At 28.5% G+C, this 21,020-nt stretch overlaps 1 protein-coding gene across 1 annotated transcript; it reads left to right on the plus strand.

The window, feature by feature from the left end:
* Nucleotides 1-13,687: 13,687 nt before the first annotated feature.
* On the plus strand, nt 13,688-19,965 carry LOC108473874 (chloride channel protein CLC-c-like). The gene is made up of 9 exons (XM_053022286.1): nt 13,688-13,934; nt 14,160-14,176; nt 14,381-14,592; nt 15,004-15,204; nt 16,496-16,673; nt 16,937-17,199; nt 17,652-17,921; nt 18,238-19,366; nt 19,572-19,965. Exons 3-9 carry the CDS (start codon nt 14,420-14,422, stop codon nt 19,659-19,661), a joined length of 2,304 nt encoding a protein of 767 aa, XP_052878246.1. The 5' UTR covers nt 13,688-13,934; nt 14,160-14,176; nt 14,381-14,419; the 3' UTR covers nt 19,662-19,965.
* Nucleotides 19,966-21,020: the final 1,055 nt, after the last annotated feature.

The following is a 21,020-nucleotide window of genomic DNA, read 5'->3' on the forward strand; positions in this document are numbered from 1 at the left end:
TAGATATTAAAAGAATTCAACCCCATTCAAAATTTCAATTAATTTAATACATTCATTATTTTCACTATTTTAAATATACATTATTTATTTCATGCTATCAAATTTATAAATTAAATAAAAAGTATAATATAATTTTAACTCAAAATTAAATTAAAGTGAACACATTAAGTAATATCCAAATCAAATTCGATTAAAATTTATAAAAAAATTCAAAATCAATACTTTAGTTTTCGAAGTTTTCTTTCAATTTCTTCTTCCTTTTCGCTTTTGATTAAAAAAAGAAAAAAAATGCATTGTTTAAGTCAATTGTCCAACCCAGCTTAACTCATCAAATAAAGCTATAAATCAATCTTCATACTTTATATTAGTAACGATTGTTTGACCGAATTGATTCGACTGAAATAATTTTGAGTTGATGAGGTTCATTTTATCATCCTAAATTAATTTAAAATTCTTTCAAATTGAGTCTAGTTGAATTAAATTAAATTTTTCGAGTTAAATTAAAAATGTTTAACATGTTAAATATTGTTACAATATAACTAATTGTATATTAGAGTACATAAATTTGAAAACATATATTTTTGAAAACTATTTCAAAGCAAAATAAGAGAAAAATACTTTAATATGATAAACTTGAATCATAAGTAAATATGTATTTACAAAAATATGTGATTTGAATTATTTAAACAGTAAAATTTAATTCAACTCGAACTCAAATTTTGAATTATTTATTCGAGTTTATTCAAAAAATTGAATAACTTGATTCGATTAACTCAGAATTTAAAATTTTAAATTAAAAATCGAATTTTACTATTTTTATTTTTTATTTATTAAATAGTGAATTAAGCTTGATATAGATAAAGGAAGTGTGTAATTGGGAGTTGGGCAGAAATGATGGATATTATCATTAGAGCTACGCTAGGAGGCTTCAATTCAAAGCATCAACAACACACGTTAGTGGGACAATATGATTTCACGTTAACAGTAATGGAGGAAAAATATTGAAAAACTCGGGATAAAATCAAACAATTAAATCCCTCACACTGGCCCAACTACGTCAATCAACAATACAGCTTTGTTGGGCCTGTTTTCTTTTAACTACAAAACCAAACTGTTATTTAGATATATTAAAATCAAATAAAAGTATAATGAAAAATTCATTAATTAAATAATTAGCCTTTGAGTCATCACAATTTGAGAGAGAGCATGGGTGGTTACATAGGAATTCATCATTGATTTTTTTTATGTCAACTTTACAACAACCCCTACCACCGTAATTGTATCCATTATTTTCGCTTTAAAATTATTGTTGACATTAAAAATAGATTAGTGTTCCGATTCTAATAAAGAGAACAGGGAAAGTCAGTCTGCTTGATTTATTAGATCATAAATTAATACTTTGGCCCAAATCCATTATATAAGGCTCGGAAAGAATGGCCCAGTGGAAAACTCAAAACCTACCCTAAGACAATGAAGAAAACAAAATTTAAGGGTGTAAAAAAAAAAAAAAAAAACCCTGTGTTTTCTGTCACTCATAACTTTCACAATATATTAGAAAGACCTTTAAATTTTTTTAAAAAAACAATTAAGTTCCTGTTTTTATTTTTGCACTAAATTGAATACTTGAACTTTCAAAATATATCAAAAAGGCCTTCAAACTTTTTCAGAAAAGCAATTAAACTCTTTTTTTCTTTTCACTCAATTGGGTACTTGAACCACACCTAATAATTTTCAATTAAATTCACCACATGTTACAACCATAGCGTGAAATATGGCAAAAATGATAAAAATAAAAATCACTAAAAGTTATAAAATAATTAAATTTTAATAAAATATTTAAATTTTATTAAAAATTAGAAGAAAAATTATAAAATTATTTAAAATTATAAAATTTTATAAAAATCGTAAAAAATTATAATATATATAGAAATATAGAAAAATTATAAAATTTTATAAAGTCGTTAGAAAATTATAAAAGGTAAAGAAATATAAAATTAAGTAAAAAATATCGTACCAAAAGAAGCATTTTATAATTTCTCTACAACTTTTATTAATTTTATTTTTACCATTTTCACCACATGTCATACTATGTTGCGACACATAATAGCTTTAACAGAAAAAAACTAGAGGTCATTAACTTTAACGGTTAATGATTAAAATTAATAGTTAAAGGGTTTTTGATACATTTTATAATTTTTTATGATTTTTATAAAAAAATTACAATATTTTATAATTTTTTACGATTTTATTTTTAAAATTTTATATTGTTTTATTAAAATTTAATAATTTTAATAATTTTTATTTATTTTTACTTTTTATATTTTTCTACATGTCACGCCATGTTTGTGACCCGAGTGGCTTTAATCGAAAAAATTAGAGGCAGCTAACTTTAATGGTCAACTATTAAAGTTAATGATTAAATAGTCTTTTAATGCATTTATAATTTAAGTACCTAATTGAGTATAAAAAATAATCAGAGGCTTGATTGCTTTTTTGAAAATGGTTAAGGGCCTTTTAATACATTTTAAAAGTTTAAGTACCTAATTGATTAAAAAATAATTTATTATTATTTTTAATTTGAAAACTTTTATACGTTAAAAAGAAAAACTAGAATTCTTAAACGTATAATAGTAATGTCTTAATTTGGGTTTGATGGATAATGTTAAATGTTTTAAATTTTTTAAATTCAATTTCAAATGTATAATTGATATTAAGGTTATTATTTATTTGTATTTATTGTTTTCCATATCTTCATAAGCCTTTTTAGTTGGCACATATCAATCTGGCCATAAATGTTGTGATCACCACTACCTTCCCCTGTTTCAACCCATGGTTGCAAACAATCACAATTTTTTTTTTTCTTGAAAGATATTAGTGGGAAATCCGAATACATTTATTACGCGTGAAGGCATTTTCTGGAAACAACAATGCCTTTACAAACACTTCAAAAGGTCATGGTAGCGATACCAGAATAAATATTTAGAGAGATTGGATAAAATTTTAATTTTTTATAGTTTATATTTTTATAATTTGTAAATAATTAAATCAATATTTTATAATTTTAAGAAGTTAAAGTATAATTTTACCTTTACTAATTTATAATTTTTAAAAAATTTTAAAGATCAAAAGAATAAACTTACATTTTAAGAGGGATAGGGGCTCATTGCTAACCCCCTTAGTTTCGCCCCTGAATACAAATCCAATTATTTAATCTGAATGAAACGAATTTAATATTTTTTATATAAAAAAATTATATTACATATTTAGAAAATAAAATTAAGTTACGGATTACTTAACTAAACTAACTTTAGTTTAAAAAAAAGACTTAAATTTTTTATCTTCCTCCTATGGCAATATTAGTTTACCTAGAAACCGACAAGGCAAAAGTGTTTTTTCTTTTCGCATTACTTTTATGTAATTAGATAGATTATGTTTTAAATTTTTTTTAAAAAGTCATCCTAATGATACAACTCGATTACTCCAATTATTAAAATAATCTCCATAAAAATACCTGATTTTTTCAAACTCATCTAAACATTAATAAATAAAATTTGTCTATATTTTATATTAACCTAATAATAAATTTAATATGCGGGGTAAAACATTTTGTTTCAAATTAAATTTCATACGATTGCATATTTAATTTTAATATTTTTCCTAGATTTATGATTGGTGAATTGTTTTAGATTAAGATTAAATTATATATTTTTTAAATGTTGAAGGCGTAATTTTATTATTTTTGAATAGAATAAAATGTAATATCTTACATTTTAGGGCCCCTCACCCCACCAACAATACTGTCTTTTTCCCTTTCTAGAAAAAAGGTTGTGGTCTACAAGAATAAATGCATGACCTGAGACACTTTTAAGCTTAAACATTTCTGTACAGCATTAGTCAATAAAATCGAAACAGGTGAAATTTTTTGTAGGGTGAAGTTAATCTTTCCTTTTTATTTGAGGTCAGGAAGGTATTTATAAGGAAAAGTAATCTCCAACATGGGACTCATTCATTGAGTTTATGTGCAATTGTAAGGTCACGAGTATCATTTTAAAGTATTATTAAATTTAATTTAAATGATTTATATGAATGAATTACTAGATATGACAGATTAATGGGCCTTTTTAAGGGATCTTCTTAATATATTTCTTATAAATTATATGAACTTGAAGATATGATGGTTGAGCAAAAACCTAATATTTAGGCTTCTTAAGCCAAACAAGAAGAGAGTATGTACTAGAATAAAGGTGTGAAGATGCACCTTTTCAACCAATATCCTTATGTTAACAATTCGTTCTAATTAGATGAGAAAGGGTTCCATATTTTAAATATTATGTTTTTATTATTAACTTATATGGATTAAAACACAAACTATAAATCTTCTAAAAGTTATATATTTATATTATTTTATTTTTACGTATTCAATCATAAAATTTCTAAAATATTACAAAATTTTGTAATAAAACTTTAAAACATAAATATAATATATTTTAATTAGTACTAACAACTTAGGCATTTTACTCTATATACAAACTATTGATCCGATTAATAGGTACCTATAAATATTAAATATTATTTTAAAATTTTTATATTTAATATAATTAATATTTATTTTATAAGTATAAAGTTAAAATTCATTAATTAAAAATTTTCAAAAGTTAATTGGGACACGCAACAGAAACGTGACACTTCAACATGGGTAGTAGCTAAAGTTGAGTGAGACACGCAAGTTGCATCTGATAAATAAAAAATAAAAAAAAGACACGCAACTTACCGTGACTCCTCGAGTACGTGGCTGACCGTTAGATGGGAAATTTCAAATAAGGCGATTCGTGACAAAGTATTAAGCTCTACCGACGCTTAGTATAATTAATTGTTTATGCGGAACCACTCCTTAATTTATTCAACCTTCAAGGAACTATGCATAAGCAAAACAAAAAGGGTTTAATTCTGTAGCCAGTCCTTGATCTTTTATAAAGTTTGAAATTTAGTTTTCTTATTTAGAAGGTTGTAAATTTTATTGGGTTAAAATAAGTTTCTAATCCTTATACTCTTCATGTATTTGAAAATTAGTCACTCTATTTTTATGTCTAAGAATTTAGTCTATTTACTTTTCATATTTCAATTTTCAGGTCCAATTATTATTATTGTTAAAATTATTCTATTAAATTTGTTAATATGATATTTTGAAATAAAATAATTACTTGATAATTATGACTTGTGTAGAAAAATAATATGTTGTAATAAATAGTATAGGGACTTAAAGCACATTTTAACCATTTAATTATTGCACTTGTACATCCAATTTGTTGTTACAAAATGCACGTGAAAACTTTATAATTCTCATTGTGGAATTAAATATTATTATTAGCTAATGTTGAAAAATGGATTGGTGGTTAGCCATTAAATCACCAATTTAATCAGTTAAATTATCGATTAAAAAACATTACGGATTGAATGACAAATCTTATTATAAAGTCAAACAAATTTTATAACAATGTATAAATATGTATGTATTTGAAAATAATTTTTAAAATTAATAATATATTTTAAACAAAAGCTGCTTTGAGTCCTCAAATTTATGTGCTTTTTTTTCTAAATTTTTTCTTTCCTTACAATTTTTAGCCATACCAAACAATAAATGAGAAGATATTTTCTTTAAAAATGATTTCATCTTCATCTATTTTCCATCTTACCATCTAAAGCCAAATTATATAAAATAAATAAATTAAATTATTAATTTTAATTTGTGTAAATATGTTTTAATATAAATTTTATTAACACTATTATTAGTCTAACAATAAAAAATATATAGATTCGAGCACATTTAAACACATATTATTTTTGATTTGAAATTTTAAAATTATAAAAAGTAATAATAATTACATACAAAAATATTTGATTTCGATTAATTTTCAAATTTCCTTGTGTGGAATTAAATAAATCTTGAACTAGCAAATGATGAACAAAAAACTAAAAGAAGCGTTAGTGAAATCTTTTTACTTAACTATTATCGTCAACCAAAATAAAATTAGGCTGAAACCTTAAAAGAGGTTATGCGGTTGTAGTTATATGAACAGAGTTCTCCAATAAAACGCAAGTTACTTTTATTCCAATACCCAAAGTTAATTTCTTTTCCTTTTCATGACAACTATTTATTCCTTCTCCCATGCCAATACAACAATGACAATACACTCATTTATGGCCATATCAAATATGCACCAATTTTTAATTGCTAAAATATATTTTTTTTTTTATTTATAAGTTTTTCTATAGCTTTTTCTTTTCTCTGAATTATATATTATGGTGGGTTTAGGATTTTATTTATTTACTATATATAAAACCTGATTATATAGTTTTAATTAATTTATCTATATATAATATTTTATATTTATTTCATCAATTTATTTGTAAAATATTCAAAGTGATTAAGATTAATACATTGTTTTAACTCTCTTGATTGTTCCTTTAAATGTGTGAATATTGAGTATTAACCTTTTAATGGTATATTATCAAATAAGATTTTTTTTTTTTGAGAAATGAGCTAATCATAATATGGGAGATGGATTTAGAGAGTTGGTTTAATGCGTTATTATTGGAGACTCTCTTAGCTGGGGGTGTTGCTAATAGTAAGACGGTAGAGTTATATCTTATCCATCAATTACTTTATAAAAATTGAAAAGTCCGAATTCGCCATATTCTTAGGTCCCAAAATGAAGTTGCCAATCACATTATCAAGATCACTAGTTTTAGTTATGCCAGCTAGTGGTTGTTTGAAGACCCTTCTATTTTAATTCAGGGATTAGTGCATGCTAATCGTGCTCATACACCTAATGTCCTTTAGCTTATGATTGTTTGAAGACCTTCCCATTTTAATTCAAGGATTAGTGCATGCTAATCGTGCTCATACACCTAATGTCCTTTAATAGTGTTTTTCTAACTTTGTAATTGTTTTTATGCTGCTATTTACTACCGAAAAAAGTAACTTATTATTTATCAAAGATAAGCTACTAAATCACTTTTATTCTATTTAAAAGTCTAAATAAATTTCTTAATATTTAACAAATATTAAGTATAGTGGTAAGATGGATTACATTTTCAAAAGAGAGTATAAATTCAAATTTTAAAGACGATATTGTTGAAAAACAACCCTAAACTATAATGATGAACCGTACAATAGACATATAGCAGTACAATCTAAATTGCTTTAAATAAGAAAATATTTATTTTAAAATGAAAATTTATTTACTTTATATTCAGTTAAACATTTTTTGGTTATTAAAGTACTTTTATTAATAGAGGCATTTTCTTTTGTCTAGTTTAGAATAATACAGCGATTTGTCTATAAGAAAAATTATTGAGAAATATTTTTTAATTTCTTTCTTCAATTATCTGTATATTTCTCCACACTTTTTCATAATAAATAATAACAATAATTTAGTTAAAACCAAAATTGACATAAAGAACAATACTTAGAGAAAATAATAAATATATCAAATTCGTGAACTCACGTGCTCTCAAACTTTGTATGAAAATTTCGCTACGCTTTGAATTGATTGCGTTGAAAAATTCAACACAATTTTTAATGCAATTAAATCACATTTTTTAAATGGTCAAATGTTTGATAAATTTCAACCCTAAATTTAATGTTAACAAAAACTTCAAAATCAACAAAAGTTTGATTTAACCCCAAAATCTTTTCGACATGTATTTAAATTTTTATTATAATGAAATTTTATGAAATTTTAAAATTACCGATTGAAATAAAAGAGAAAATTTAATATTAATCCATCATTAATTATGTCTGGTAGGGTTTGTATTAAAAATATGAATCTACATTTTAATCAATTCAACTAATTTCAATACTAAAATAGAAGAAAAATTGGTTTCAGATAAAAATAATATATTCAATAATTGATCTAACATTTTCAGGTCACCAATATAATTTCTTAATTTTGACATGACTTTGATCAAACGGTTATAATCTCTTCATTTATATCTTTAATAACAACTATTAATTTAAAAAAATCTCATGAGATATTATTATAATAAAATCTCACCTTAGAAATTATAGTAAATTAATAACTGAACATATATAATTACTAATCTCGAACTAATTATTATAAAATTTGAATTGTGAAATTTCAAAAGCTAAATTATCATAATTTTGATTTAAAGGGAAAAATAATTGACCTAATAAAAATAAAAAGAATTGGAAGAAAAATCAAATGAACATACAAACTTGATTGAAATGTCAAATAAGCATAAATGTGTTTGAAAAATATGTAAAAATTTAAAATATAAAACAATTTTTTTATCAAAACCACCGCAATTAAAATTATTAACTAGATCTAAATTCTATTGTAATTTTTAAAAGTTTATTTTTATGATGTAATAAATATTATTTTAAAATTATTTTTATATTTTGATAAATTTTAAAAATTATACACACATGATAAAAATAATGGGATTTGAATCTAAAACATTAAATTATCAATATTTATTTCTTCCATGTACTCTATGAAATATGAGTTGTCTCAATTCCCCATTTGATTGAAGTTGTGAAATATGCAATATGCTAGTACGATCCAACCTTGAATTTTATGTTATACTAAGGTGACGTTGTTAATATGAGAATATATATATATATATATATATTTGTAAACAACAAATATCTTCTCAATCATATTTCGAAGCCTCAAAAATCTAAAATTAAAGAATTCACGAGTTGTTTGTAGTGTTATTGTATAATATTGCTCTCTCAAATGATATCATACCCTATGATATTGCGTAAGAAAACCTTTTTTATTTGCATCATTAGTATCAACCTTGAAATATTTGAGTTCACAAACCAAATAGGTTATAACTTTAATTATAAAAACACATATAAACTTAATTTGCAAAAGACTTATATTAGGTTAAATCCCTTTTATGAGATGTAAATTAAGTAAAAATAATATAATTTTTTATAAAAATGTTTTATAAATTGTCTAAAATCTTCATAACGCTTATTGTAAATAATATAATTTTGTTCATAATCTCAAAAATTATTTTTTATAAATAAGTTATAAATATTCTTTATGAATAGATATATTATTTTTACAACACATAGCAATGGTACATAAATAAGTTATGTCTATATTTAGCCATAATTTTTTATAAATAAATATATTATAACACTTTTATAACAAAAAAAATAGTATCAACTTTAGAAAATTTTAGGATTTAAATAATATAATTTTTATTATAACTTTATAAAATACACAATTTTTTTATAATATATATTTTAGAATCTATAATATAAGAAATTTTTCCATAACCATCCAAAGCACTTATATGTATTTGCTTATAATATAAATTTTGTAACTTAAATAAAAATATTTTTAAAAGGGTGAGTGTTTACTTTTTTTTTATTCCACAAGCAATTTTATAAAGTTGACATGTGTCTTTTTTTATTATACTATTGCAAGATATTTATCAACTCCCTGAACTTGCTTGTGGAGCCTAAAAACCCCATTGGTATTGTACTAAATGATTTCTTTTTTTAAAATTATATTTGAGTATAATTACCTGTATAATTACTTTGATTTTTACACTCTCTCCCCAAAATCAGAAAATATAATTAGGGTGTTTCAATTTCACCCAATTTGTTGTGACTCATAATTACAATAGTTACCTAAATATATTATTTTTATGTAATTATAAATAATTATATTTAAATCCTTGAGTTTGTAAACAATTTAGTGAATGGATGGATTGATTTCAATTGCAATAGATGGACGTGGGAGAAGCTATAAAAGCATAGTAATGCAATCTCAATTTAATATGTTTTTATGTTAAAAAGGAATAAAAATAATTAGAAAAAGGCATTTTAAACAAATAATAGACATCGGTTTTAATAAATGAATAACTTAAGGTTAGTTTAGATGGGCGGTGTATTTATCTGCGATTAATATAAAAATAATGGTGATAGTGAGATTAAATATTATAGCGTAAGACAAAAAATAAGCTAAACACATCGTATCGCATCAAACCGCATCCCACTGTCCATCCAGACCAACCCTTAATCAATTTAACTAAGGGATATCAAATCAAATCTTATTTTTTATCCACATATCAAATCAAATCTTAGCCATTAATTAGAAAAATAATTTTGTCAAGATTTTAATTAGCGACACGATTATGCAGATTTGAAACAAAATTTAAATTACTAATTGGTTGTAATGAAATTAATAAATAGTTTTAGGGTACTAAATCTGTACATAAATTGAAAAATTTTAACCCTTCAATTGAAATCTTGTCATCTGACTCGTTTATTTATTTTTAAATTTTAAAATATAATTTAAAAATATATGAAAAATTTCAAACCAGTTAAAAATTTCTCCCTAAATTATCATATCATTATCAATAATTAAGTAAACGTGTTGTAAATCATTATGTGTTACGGTAGTAATAGATTACTCCATTTTATTAGCTATTAGAAATTCAATTATAACTGGTTTAAATATATATATATCTATATATATATATATATATATATAATTATTCAGAACATTCTAAGTAAAATTATTTAACTATGCATGTTTTGTCAAAATGGTCTTAATTTCTCAGTTATCGTCTTTCATATAAACATGCCATGGTCTAGCCATGGTCTAACCATGATCTTATCCGTCAATTTGTCATTTGCTACAGAACGAATGTACTCAATTCTGCGTTCCACTCGTTTTGAACATTTATTTCAATTTCATAATTCAACGATAATTTTATTTTCAACATTAGATATGAATAAATACATAATAACATTCACCAATGTAATAAATAAATCTTAAAGTTTAACCATATAAACTTACAGGGGGTAGATTTGTTGAATTTGTAGTAGTTTGAGACTATTCTTCTAATTTCCTTTTTTCTCGTTGATCTACAGGTTCTTGCTCTAAAATGTAAAGTTATTCATTAATTAGCACATATTTCAATTCTAATTCAATTAGACCATGGCATGTTTATATCTAAGACCATAGCTGGACTATGGCATTAATGTAAATGATGAATTGACAGATAAAACCATAACTGGGTTATGACACTATGAACGTAAGACCATAGTTGGACCATGGCAATGATTAAATATAAGACCATAGCTGGGTTATGGCATTCTGATGATAAGACTATAACTGGGTTATGACACTACGAATGTAAGATCATGGCTGGGCCATAGCAATACATGTGTAAGACCATAGTTGGACTATGGCATAAGTAATATGATATACTCACATCTGTAAGTCATTCCTTGATTCAGTAAGAATTGACAAAAGACTTGTGTGAATGAATTGAAAAATATATTGATTAATAATGTTATTGATCTGATGGAAGTATGTTCATTGATTTATGTTGTGCTTGACAGGGAGAATGTATGATTTATTTACAATTTAGTTTATTATATTAAGTTCGGTAAGATCAATGTTTAACCTAATAAAATTACTAAGCTTCATTAAGCTTACATGTGTTGTTTAAATATTCTTTGTAGATTATCAATAAGTTCAGAGGATCAGATCAACACATTGGGTCACACTATCCAAATTGCTCCGGTAGATTTTTGTTGTACATTTTATGTTTTATATGACAAGTATAGGGTTGGTGTGGAAAAATAATTAAATTTGAAGCATGGTTGTGAATGACACACACACACACACACACACACACACATACATATATATATATATATATATATATATATATATATGTTAGTATGTATGTATTTAGTAATAGATTTTAGTAAATCAATAAATAAAGTTATTTTGGTGAGTTTAGGTTATTGAGTTTGTGATGTTATATTATGTTTAAAAACATAATTTTTGGCTTGTGTTGATTGTTTGATTGGGGCTATTTGATGTATTGAAATATTGTATGTAGGTTGATGTCAAAAACGGTGAGAAAAGTGGCCTTAAAATGACCTATTTTCGTCCACACGGGCAGAGACACAGGCGTGTAGTCTGGCCGTGTGACCCAAGTCAGTAGCTACCCTAATTTGAACACGGACTGGGATATGATCGTGTGCCTCACATCTAATGCCCATACGGCCTAAGGCACGGGCATGTCACCAGGCTGTGTGAGCCATACGGGCTTGTATTTTGGGCCTCGAGGGCCTATCTAATGAACAATATGAGTATAATATGAATGATTCTTGATCTGTATAATAAAGATGATGAAATATTCTCAAATCAGTTTGTAAAATGTAGTAATGCTCCGTAACTCTATTCCGGCGATGGATAAGGATTAGGGGTGTTACAAACTCTTAATTTCTCTCTTTAAAAAAAACTCTTTTTTTTTTTTAAATTACTTTCTATAAATCTGCTACTAGTGCCATTTCCTTGGTTATCTTGATTTCATTTAGAATAACAACATCATTTTTGGTCGTTTCTTTATCAAGGTTTTGACGTGGCATTGGGTTACGTCGAGACTTCTGTTCAACGAGCATCCATGGCCCAAAGGCCTTCGTCAGCTCCGCTACCTTGTTCTTCTCCGATGAGGCTATCGTTGCCACATCCGTACCTATCTCAATGTCATTTGCTACGCCAGAACCAGGACATAAATTCTACAAATGGTTGAACTTGCCATAGGAGAAACATACTGATGGAAGTGATTCAAACACGACCCTTTGAACCACATCGTTGACTAGGATCTGAGAGACCGAGGGCTTTCCCAAGTCAATACACACTACCATCTAGGCAAATTTCCCTCTTATCACCCTTATTCGTTTGAAAATCCAGTTTAGTAACTTTACCTATCAAACTTCCGATTTCCTCCAAGATACGCTGTTTATGAAGATAACCAGATAGACCAGGTAGCTGAACCCAAACCATAATGTTACTGGGAAAGGCTTGAAGGGGTTAAATTCTGGAGTCCATAGTTGTTTCGTGAGATACTACCCAAGAACGATCCTATAAGATAATTACATGTAAAAAATAATAAAATGAATAATTAATACATCAAATTAAAAATAACTCTTAATTTAAAGAAAATAAAAAAGATTTAACTCAATAGAAAAACCTCTCGGTAAATAAACGTATAAAAGATTGAGACATTTTAAAAAAGAAAGAAAGATTGAAACCTTAAATTTATTCATTAAATATATTAGAAAACACAAATTAAAAAAAGAAGAAGCAAAGTTTGATAGCAAAAAAAAACTCAAAAATACAATTAGGATCATTTTGATAAAACATACAAACATTAATGATCAAATTTATCATTAAACCTTAAAAAAAAAAAACATCCAGTGAGACTCAAACTATATTTATCCTATCGTTCCATTTTGTAATTCCGCCGTTCCCCCCTTCTTTAAAGCTTCATAAGTTTATTTTTCTCTTTATTTATTTATTTATTTATCAATTTCCACCATTTATCATTTGATTGATGACACCTGTCTATTCCCACCTCGCATGTGAATACAATAATAATGCATAACAAGTCAAAAAAATTAACAACTCATATTTCTTTCTATAAACAACCATATATGATATGTTCAATATTAAATTTCATATATACCATATTTAGCTTTATTACCTTATTAATTTTACCATCTCTTAAAAAAATACCATCACAAGTTAATTAATAATTATCACACTGAGGGAATGAAATTACTATTAAAATCATATTTACAAAAAATAAAGATATATACTAGTTATGAATAACCTCTTCTTAGACAAAATAATAAAAAGACAAAATGTCTTAATATTGGTATTTATTAGTTTAATTAAAATTATTTTAAAGTAATATTTCTAATGGAAATGATTTCGAATTGATTTGTAAATTATAATTATATTTTTTAATTACTGATATAAAATTGATTATTATCGGCTATAATTGATTGGGCAGGGCGGAAATTGTTAAAAAATATAAAGAAAGATGGTACATGTGGTGTTGATTTACAAGTAAAGAATCGGGTGCGTCAATTTTTATTTATGTGAATATTGTTTGAAGTACTTTTTTTTTATCTTAATCTCAATCCAATCATATAGGATTTTGTCAGTTCAACTCTTTTTTCATTTTTTTTTGGTTGTATTGCTTCTCTCTGGATTTTGGCCTCTCCTTTTCTCTGCAAAGTACAACAATTAAACTCTGCTCTCAGGATTCACTGAACAAATCTGTGTTTCTTTTCCACCCCCAAGGACTAGGAAAGGCAAGGGTATGTTTTTTGCCCCCTCTCTTTTCTTTATGTTTTCTGTGTTAGTATCTCATGTATGATGAGCTTTTTTTGAAAGTCCAGATATGAGAAATGAATTGGGTGTTTCTTTTGGGGATTTGGTTTTGAAAATTGAGTTCTGGAATGAATATATATATATATATATATATATATATATATATTACCATTTTCATGATCGGAGTGCAGGTAAAATAAGGAAAGAGAAGTGTTTGTTAAATAATAGTGATGGACCAAGAAAATAAAGTAGCGAATGAGGAAGGTGATATTGAATGCTACTACGGGAAGGACATGGAGGATAGGATCTACAGTCAACCCCTGTTGACTAAGAGACACAACACCACGTCCCAGATCGCTATTGTGGGTGCCAATGCTTGTCCCGTTGAGAGCCTTGATTATGAGTAAGCTCTAAGTCCTCAGCTTTATGATCTAAGCGCTGTACCTATCTCTCTTGCTATACACGCTCGGATTGTGTTTCTTTGTTGATGTTTTTTTTTTTTTTTTGGTAATCAACGGTCAGCAATGCTAATAGTGATGCAATTTGTTGCAAAAGAGTGACATGCTTTGATTTATAGCAGCCTCAAGTACCGTGATGAAAAGATCAACTATGATCTTGTTGTCTTTGCTACTTGTTCAATCGTGTGTGTGTGTTTATGTATTGGTATTGATTGCTACTACTCCACACATTAACATTCTTAAAAAATATGTAATTTTACTACTTTTTTATGGATTAGTTATGTTTAAATTGTTGTTGAATAATTTGTCTTAGCTACCAATCTTTGTTTTATATATATATATATTTGTTTGAACAGGATTATAGAAAATGAATTATTCAAGCAGGACTGGAGATCAAGGAGGACGATCCAAATATTTCAGTATGTTCTGCTTAAATGGGCATTTGCACTTATTATAGGCCTCGGCACTGGACTTGTTGGGATCTTTAACAATATAGCAGTTGAGAATATTTCTGGGTTCAAGCTGCTAATGACCACAAAACTCATGCTCGAGCACAAGTAAGCCAGCTTTACTATTGCTGCAACTTCTAAATTTTTCTAAGTAATAAGCCTTGATTCCTTAGCCATTTTGTGAATTGCTTATGCTATCTTGTAATTTTGTTCTGCTTTCTCGCTTTCTGGGGAATACCGATCATTGATCCATTCACAGCCCGTAATGCTTTCTACTTGGACAATTAGATTATTTACATTTTTCTGTCAGGCAAATTCAGATCTGCAAATGACCAAAGTGATCCAAAACTACTCCTTAACTTCTAGTTTTGCATATTTTGGTTTTTCTTCACATCACTACCTTGCATATGTATGATGACATCCTCATATGTTCTTAAATATCAGAAAATGCTACACTAATGTGAAAACTTGTTATTATTTGACCACTCGAACTGCCTTGAATATGTATGATGAAATCCTCATATGGTCTTGAAACCTCTAATTAGATGTTAGTAGTTATTACTTTTTCCAGTTTATAGTTAAACCAGCAGATTAGTTTAGTTATTTATCAGTGTTCTAAAGGTCAACATATTTTGGTTTTTCATGTAAGTCAGATTTTGAAAATATTTGTGGCTCTATCATTGGAAGAGGATAATTGAACTTCATCTTTAAGATTGAAAAAGAAGAGGAAAAAGTGGGAAAAAGTTTCCTCCATATAACAAGACTAAGAAGAACTAATGGACTTCATGAATGCTTTTTCTTTCAAGGCAGGCATTTCATGTACCTTGTTGATATATTTAAGACACGAGAGAATCTAGCTAATACTGTGGCACCATCAAAGTTATTTGGTTTTGAGATAATTGGGATCAGGAATGGTTGGTCATTAGCAGAGATTGGTGGTTAAAGGTAATTACAAATTGGTTTCATAATTTCATGGATGGTTCATGTTAAAGTGGTTATCAGCTGGAGTAAGAATAGGTTTAGCAGCCATTACAGCACTAGTCCTGATGCATGTGCGTGAAGAACTGGCTGTAAGTAGTTTCAATGCTGGAAAACTAGTTGGGATGTAGTAGTTGAAAATGGATTTAGCCAAACATAGAATAGCACGGTTGCTTCGCATGTCCACTATTTTCTAATTTTCTTCTTGAGTTCAAATTCATAAATTGCATAATAGTCTTTAATTTCTAGCAATTATTTCAGATTGATCTGCATTTTTATATTTTCAAGTGTAATCAACTTATTGAAAACTTACAGTTTGATCAATTTTAGTACGGGTCTAATGTGGTTAGTGTTAGACTTTTAGGTGGGATTTACTTGACAGTCCCACACGATAACTAAGACATATAATGATCCAGTGCAGATACTACAAGGCTTTTGCAGCTTTAGCTGGTTGCAATTTAGCTCTGGCAGCAGCAGCTGCAGCTCTTTGTGCTTATATTGCTCCAGCAGCAGCAGGTTCTGGTATTCCTGAAGTGAAAGCCTATCTCAATGGCGTGGATGCTCATTCGATACTGGCTCCAAGTACTCTCTTTGTAAAGGTGAATGGCATTGGTAGTTTAAACAATATTTAGCAAGCTTCTTTTGCCTTTTATCCTTAACATTGCCTCCTGTGCTTTTGATACTGGTTTGCAACTTTTGTATATATCAATGACTACTGAATTGTTTACTACTCATGTGAACATAGTCTTGGATTGTAGGGACACACATTTTTAATATTTATGTTTATTGATTGAAGTTGAACCTGTTTTCTGTATGTTTTTTTTTTTTAATATAATTTCATTTCTTATTGCATATCTGGCAGATTTTTGGTTCGATCCTATGTGTATCTGCTGGATTTGTTGTCGGCAAAGAAGGGCCTATGGTTCATACAGGTGCTTGCATAGCTTCTTTAATTGGACAGGGAGGTTCGCGAAAATACCATTTGACTTGGAGATGGCTTAGATATTTCAAAAATGATCGTGATAGGCGGGACCTGATAACTTGTGGAGCTGCTGCTGGTGTGGCTTCCGCCTTTCGTGCTCCAGTTGGCGGTGTACTCTTTGCCCTTGAAGAGGCAGCATCATGGTACCCCCTATTTCTCTGACTAATGAGTTTTTTTGTTACAGCTCCTCTCTTTTCCCTTGTTTTCTCTTGCAGACTCTCATAATGCTGGTAGATTTTTACATATGGCATGAAAGATAATTCATAACATTACTGAGAAGATTGTTTTCCATGCTAGTCATGCTGTGTAACTTTTTCTAGTTTTATTTATTCAACTTGCAAGACTTGAAATACTTGATATCTCTACTAAATGAAGCAGTCATTCTGCATAATTGTTTGGAAGCCTGGTATTAGATTGCATGTTGACATAGAAACTCAGAAGTGTGTGAATCACAATGATTGACTGAAATGTTACTTGAATATTTAGTGATTTCATTCTTATTTCTTGATGCTTAGTTGAACACGTTGCATTTCATGTTGAGTACATTACATACATGTCCTATCATGATGTGTGTTTTTCCTTTTCTTATCCATAGGTGGAGGAGTGCACTTCTTTGGAGAACCTTTTTCACAACAGCAGTAGTTGCTATAGTTTTGAGAGCTTTCATACAATTATGCTCTACTGGAACTTGTGGTTTGTTTGGGGAAGGAGGACTAATTATGTATGATGTCAGTGCGGCCAAAGTGGCATATAGCGTGCCAGATATTCTTGCTGTGATACTTCTAGGAGTTATTGGAGGCATTTTTGGAAGCTTATATAACTATCTTGTGGATAAGGTCCTTCGCACTTACAGCATCATTAATGAGTATGTACTGCAATCAATCTATCATAGTTCCTGGTATACTCAAGCATAAGTAGTTTGGTAATACTATTATTATCAGTAACATGACAACATTAATAATATATGCTTACTAGTAATAACTAGTTTGCTTCTCTTCTATTTTTTTTTTTTAAAAAAAAAAAGCAAATTTCTGTTGTCCCTCATGTGACAGCCCTATACTATTTAATTTGATTAACACACTGGTAAAGGTTCTACAGTAGCAGTTTCTAGTGAATAAAAATTTACCTTTGTGCTACATTTGATGAATCCTATAGCCTAAGTTGTTCACCTGTTTCTGCAGAAAAGGACCTGCTGTTAAGATCCTACTTGTTGTTACCATCTCCCTGTTAACATCAATCTGTTCCTATGGATTGCCATGGTTTGCTACATGCATCCCTTGCCCCATTGACACGACTGAAAGCTGCCCCAACACTGATCTATCTGGAAACTATAAAAGCTTTCAATGTCCACCAAATCATTACAATGATCTGGCCTCCCTCTTTCTAAATACTAATGATGATGCTATCCGTAACCTATTGAGTACCAGTACTACGAAAGAATTTCATATCTCCTCCCTTTTCATTTTCTTCATTGCTATTTACTGCCTTGGTGTTATCACTTATGGGATAGCTATCCCCTCTGGGCTCTTCATTCCTGTCATATTGGCTGGAGCTGGCTATGGCCGCCTTATTGGTAGACTATTTGATCCGATCACTAAACTCGATGTTGGTCTGTTTGCCCTCCTTGGGGCAGCTTCTTTTCTTGGTGGCACTATGAGAATGACAGTTTCCTTGTGTGTTATACTGCTTGAGCTCACTAATGATCTGTTGCTGCTTCCACTTGTCATGCTGGTTCTCCTTATCTCGAAAACTGTGGGTGATATGTTCAACCATGGGGTCTATGACCAAATAGTAAAACTAAAAGGATTGCCATACATGGAGGCTCATGCAGAACCGTACATGAAACATTTAGTTGCTCGAGATGTTGTTTCTGGTCCTTTAATCACCTTTTCTGGTGTTGAGAAGGTCGGAAACATATTACATGCTTTGAAAACTACAGGGCATAACGGGTTCCCTGTTATTGATGAACCACCTTTCGCAGATGCTCCCGAGTTGTGTGGGCTTGTTCTAAGATCTCATTTACTTGTTTTACTTAAAGGAAAGATATTTTCAAGGGATAGGGCACTTTCAGGAGATGAGGTAGTACGTAGAATCTCCAAATTTGACTTCGCCAAGGCAGGGTCAGGAAAGGGAGTCAAACTAGAGGATCTTGATATCAAAGACGAGGAAATGGACATGTATGTTGATCTCCATCCAATCACCAATACATCACCGTACACAGTGGTTGAGACCATGTCACTTGCCAAAGCTGCAGTTCTCTTCCGTCAGCTAGGTCTCCGGCACATGTGTGTGGTACCAAAGAGTCAGGGGGTAAGTCTCTCTTGCTCTCTATATGTTTTTGCTGCATGTCAGCCTTTTTGCTTCAAATAATACATTTTGGTAAGAACTAAAAGCTTCCTTCCTGGAATTAGGAGGATCAATAACTCGAACTAGTTAGTTAGCCAATCTTACCTCTTATATATATACATGCAGGCAATTTCATCTTAACTTTCCGCTATTTATCTGATAAATGCAGAGGCCTCCAATTGTTGGAATTCTGACCCGGCACGACTTCCTGCCGGAGCATATATTGGGACTGTACCCTCACATCAGGCTTCGGAAATGAGGATTAATGAGCTATATGGTTGGTGTATGTTTGGTTCCTATGTAAGCTGGCATCCATGGCCATTATGGAACTTGTTGAAGAGACATTCTGTGGATATTTTTCAGAGAGACAGGCTTTAAGCCTGAACACTTCCCCCCTAAAAGTGTTTATTTATATTATCTTCATTTCTTTTCCCTTTTTGAGCATGTGTGGTTTATACATACTACAGAGTTTTGTGGCAGCAATTAAACTAAATTGCCTTGAAGTTTGTTGATTCAGAATGTACAAAACGGAGGGGTTGGAATAAATAGGCTATTTTTTTTAATCTCTTTTGATAAGATTTATTTATTTTGGAATATGTTCGAAAGAGTTATACATCGTTCTACAAACATTTATCCATGGAGTTTAACAAGTTTTAGTATCAGTGAAGAGGATAATTTTTAATGTATAATCGGTGTTATATTAATCTAAACTTTTTAGAAATTTCAAACAAACGAACTTTATGCAACATTGGAGTTGGGCTTCAGAATTGATCTGTTAGGCTTTTCTTAGTTCTTTTTTTTTTCTTTCAAGAAAATGCATTGGATCATTATTAGTATTAAATTCTAAAGAGGTATTAATGACTTAATATAAAATATGCTATGTACCAAAAATATATAAAATATATTGAATCAAGTTTTAAAAGTTTTATGAATATACTTAACGCAAACATAGTTGGGAAAAGATTAAAAGATATTATCTTTTAAATTTTTTTACATAAATTAATAAAATCTCACAATAAGATTTCAACTAAAACTTTATTTAGAATGTACCATAATTTAATAATGTTAGTGAGGTTTTGAAAACCTATAATTTCTTTTTTTTTTTAATTACAAGTTTCTTTATTTGATTTAATTTTTGAAAGTAGTTTTATTTAGCTTGTGAGAACTTTGAAATCCCAAGTTCCAGTTTGATTATGTGAATTTTCATTCCAAATTTTATTGATATAGGTATTTAAATGTGTATTATTTATATTTGTAATTGTATAATAGTTATATTTAGAATTTTAAAAAAGAAGGATTAACTCCTTATTTATTTGTGTTTTGTCTTGAATAGGGCGGTGATTAAAATTCTTATTAAACACTCGTTTGATATGGGTTCGAATTATGTTACTCCTATCCTGTATTCCTAATATTATATAAAAACTCCTTATTTATTGGTCAAAACAAAATATTCTCATCAATTTTAACGCAAGCAAATTTGTTTCTTTGTTTTATTTTTCACAACTCACATATCACTCCGCAAATTATTGTGGACACACATTACAACATACAATATATTTGCAATTCGATCTCATACAATTGTTTTTTGAGTCGGACCAATGGCTGAACCGATCAAGTG

This window comes from Gossypium arboreum, chromosome 11 (assembly GCF_025698485.1).
Source record: "Gossypium arboreum isolate Shixiya-1 chromosome 11, ASM2569848v2, whole genome shotgun sequence".
Classification (NCBI taxonomy): domain Eukaryota; kingdom Viridiplantae; phylum Streptophyta; class Magnoliopsida; order Malvales; family Malvaceae; genus Gossypium; species Gossypium arboreum.

What these genes read in the sequence shown, in the direction of transcription:
- LOC108473874 (XM_053022286.1), top strand. Translation starts at nt 14,420, where the DNA reads ATGGACCAAGAAAATAAAGTAGCGAATGAGGAAGGTGATATTGAATGC. An exon ending in GTTGAGAGCCTTGATTATGA is followed by an intron (nt 14,593 to 15,003) that starts GTAAGCTCTAAG and finishes TTGTTTGAACAG; the next exon opens with GATTATAGAAAATGAATTAT. An exon ending in CTTGAAGAGGCAGCATCATG is followed by an intron (nt 17,200 to 17,651) that starts GTACCCCCTATT and finishes TCTTATCCATAG; the next exon opens with GTGGAGGAGTGCACTTCTTT.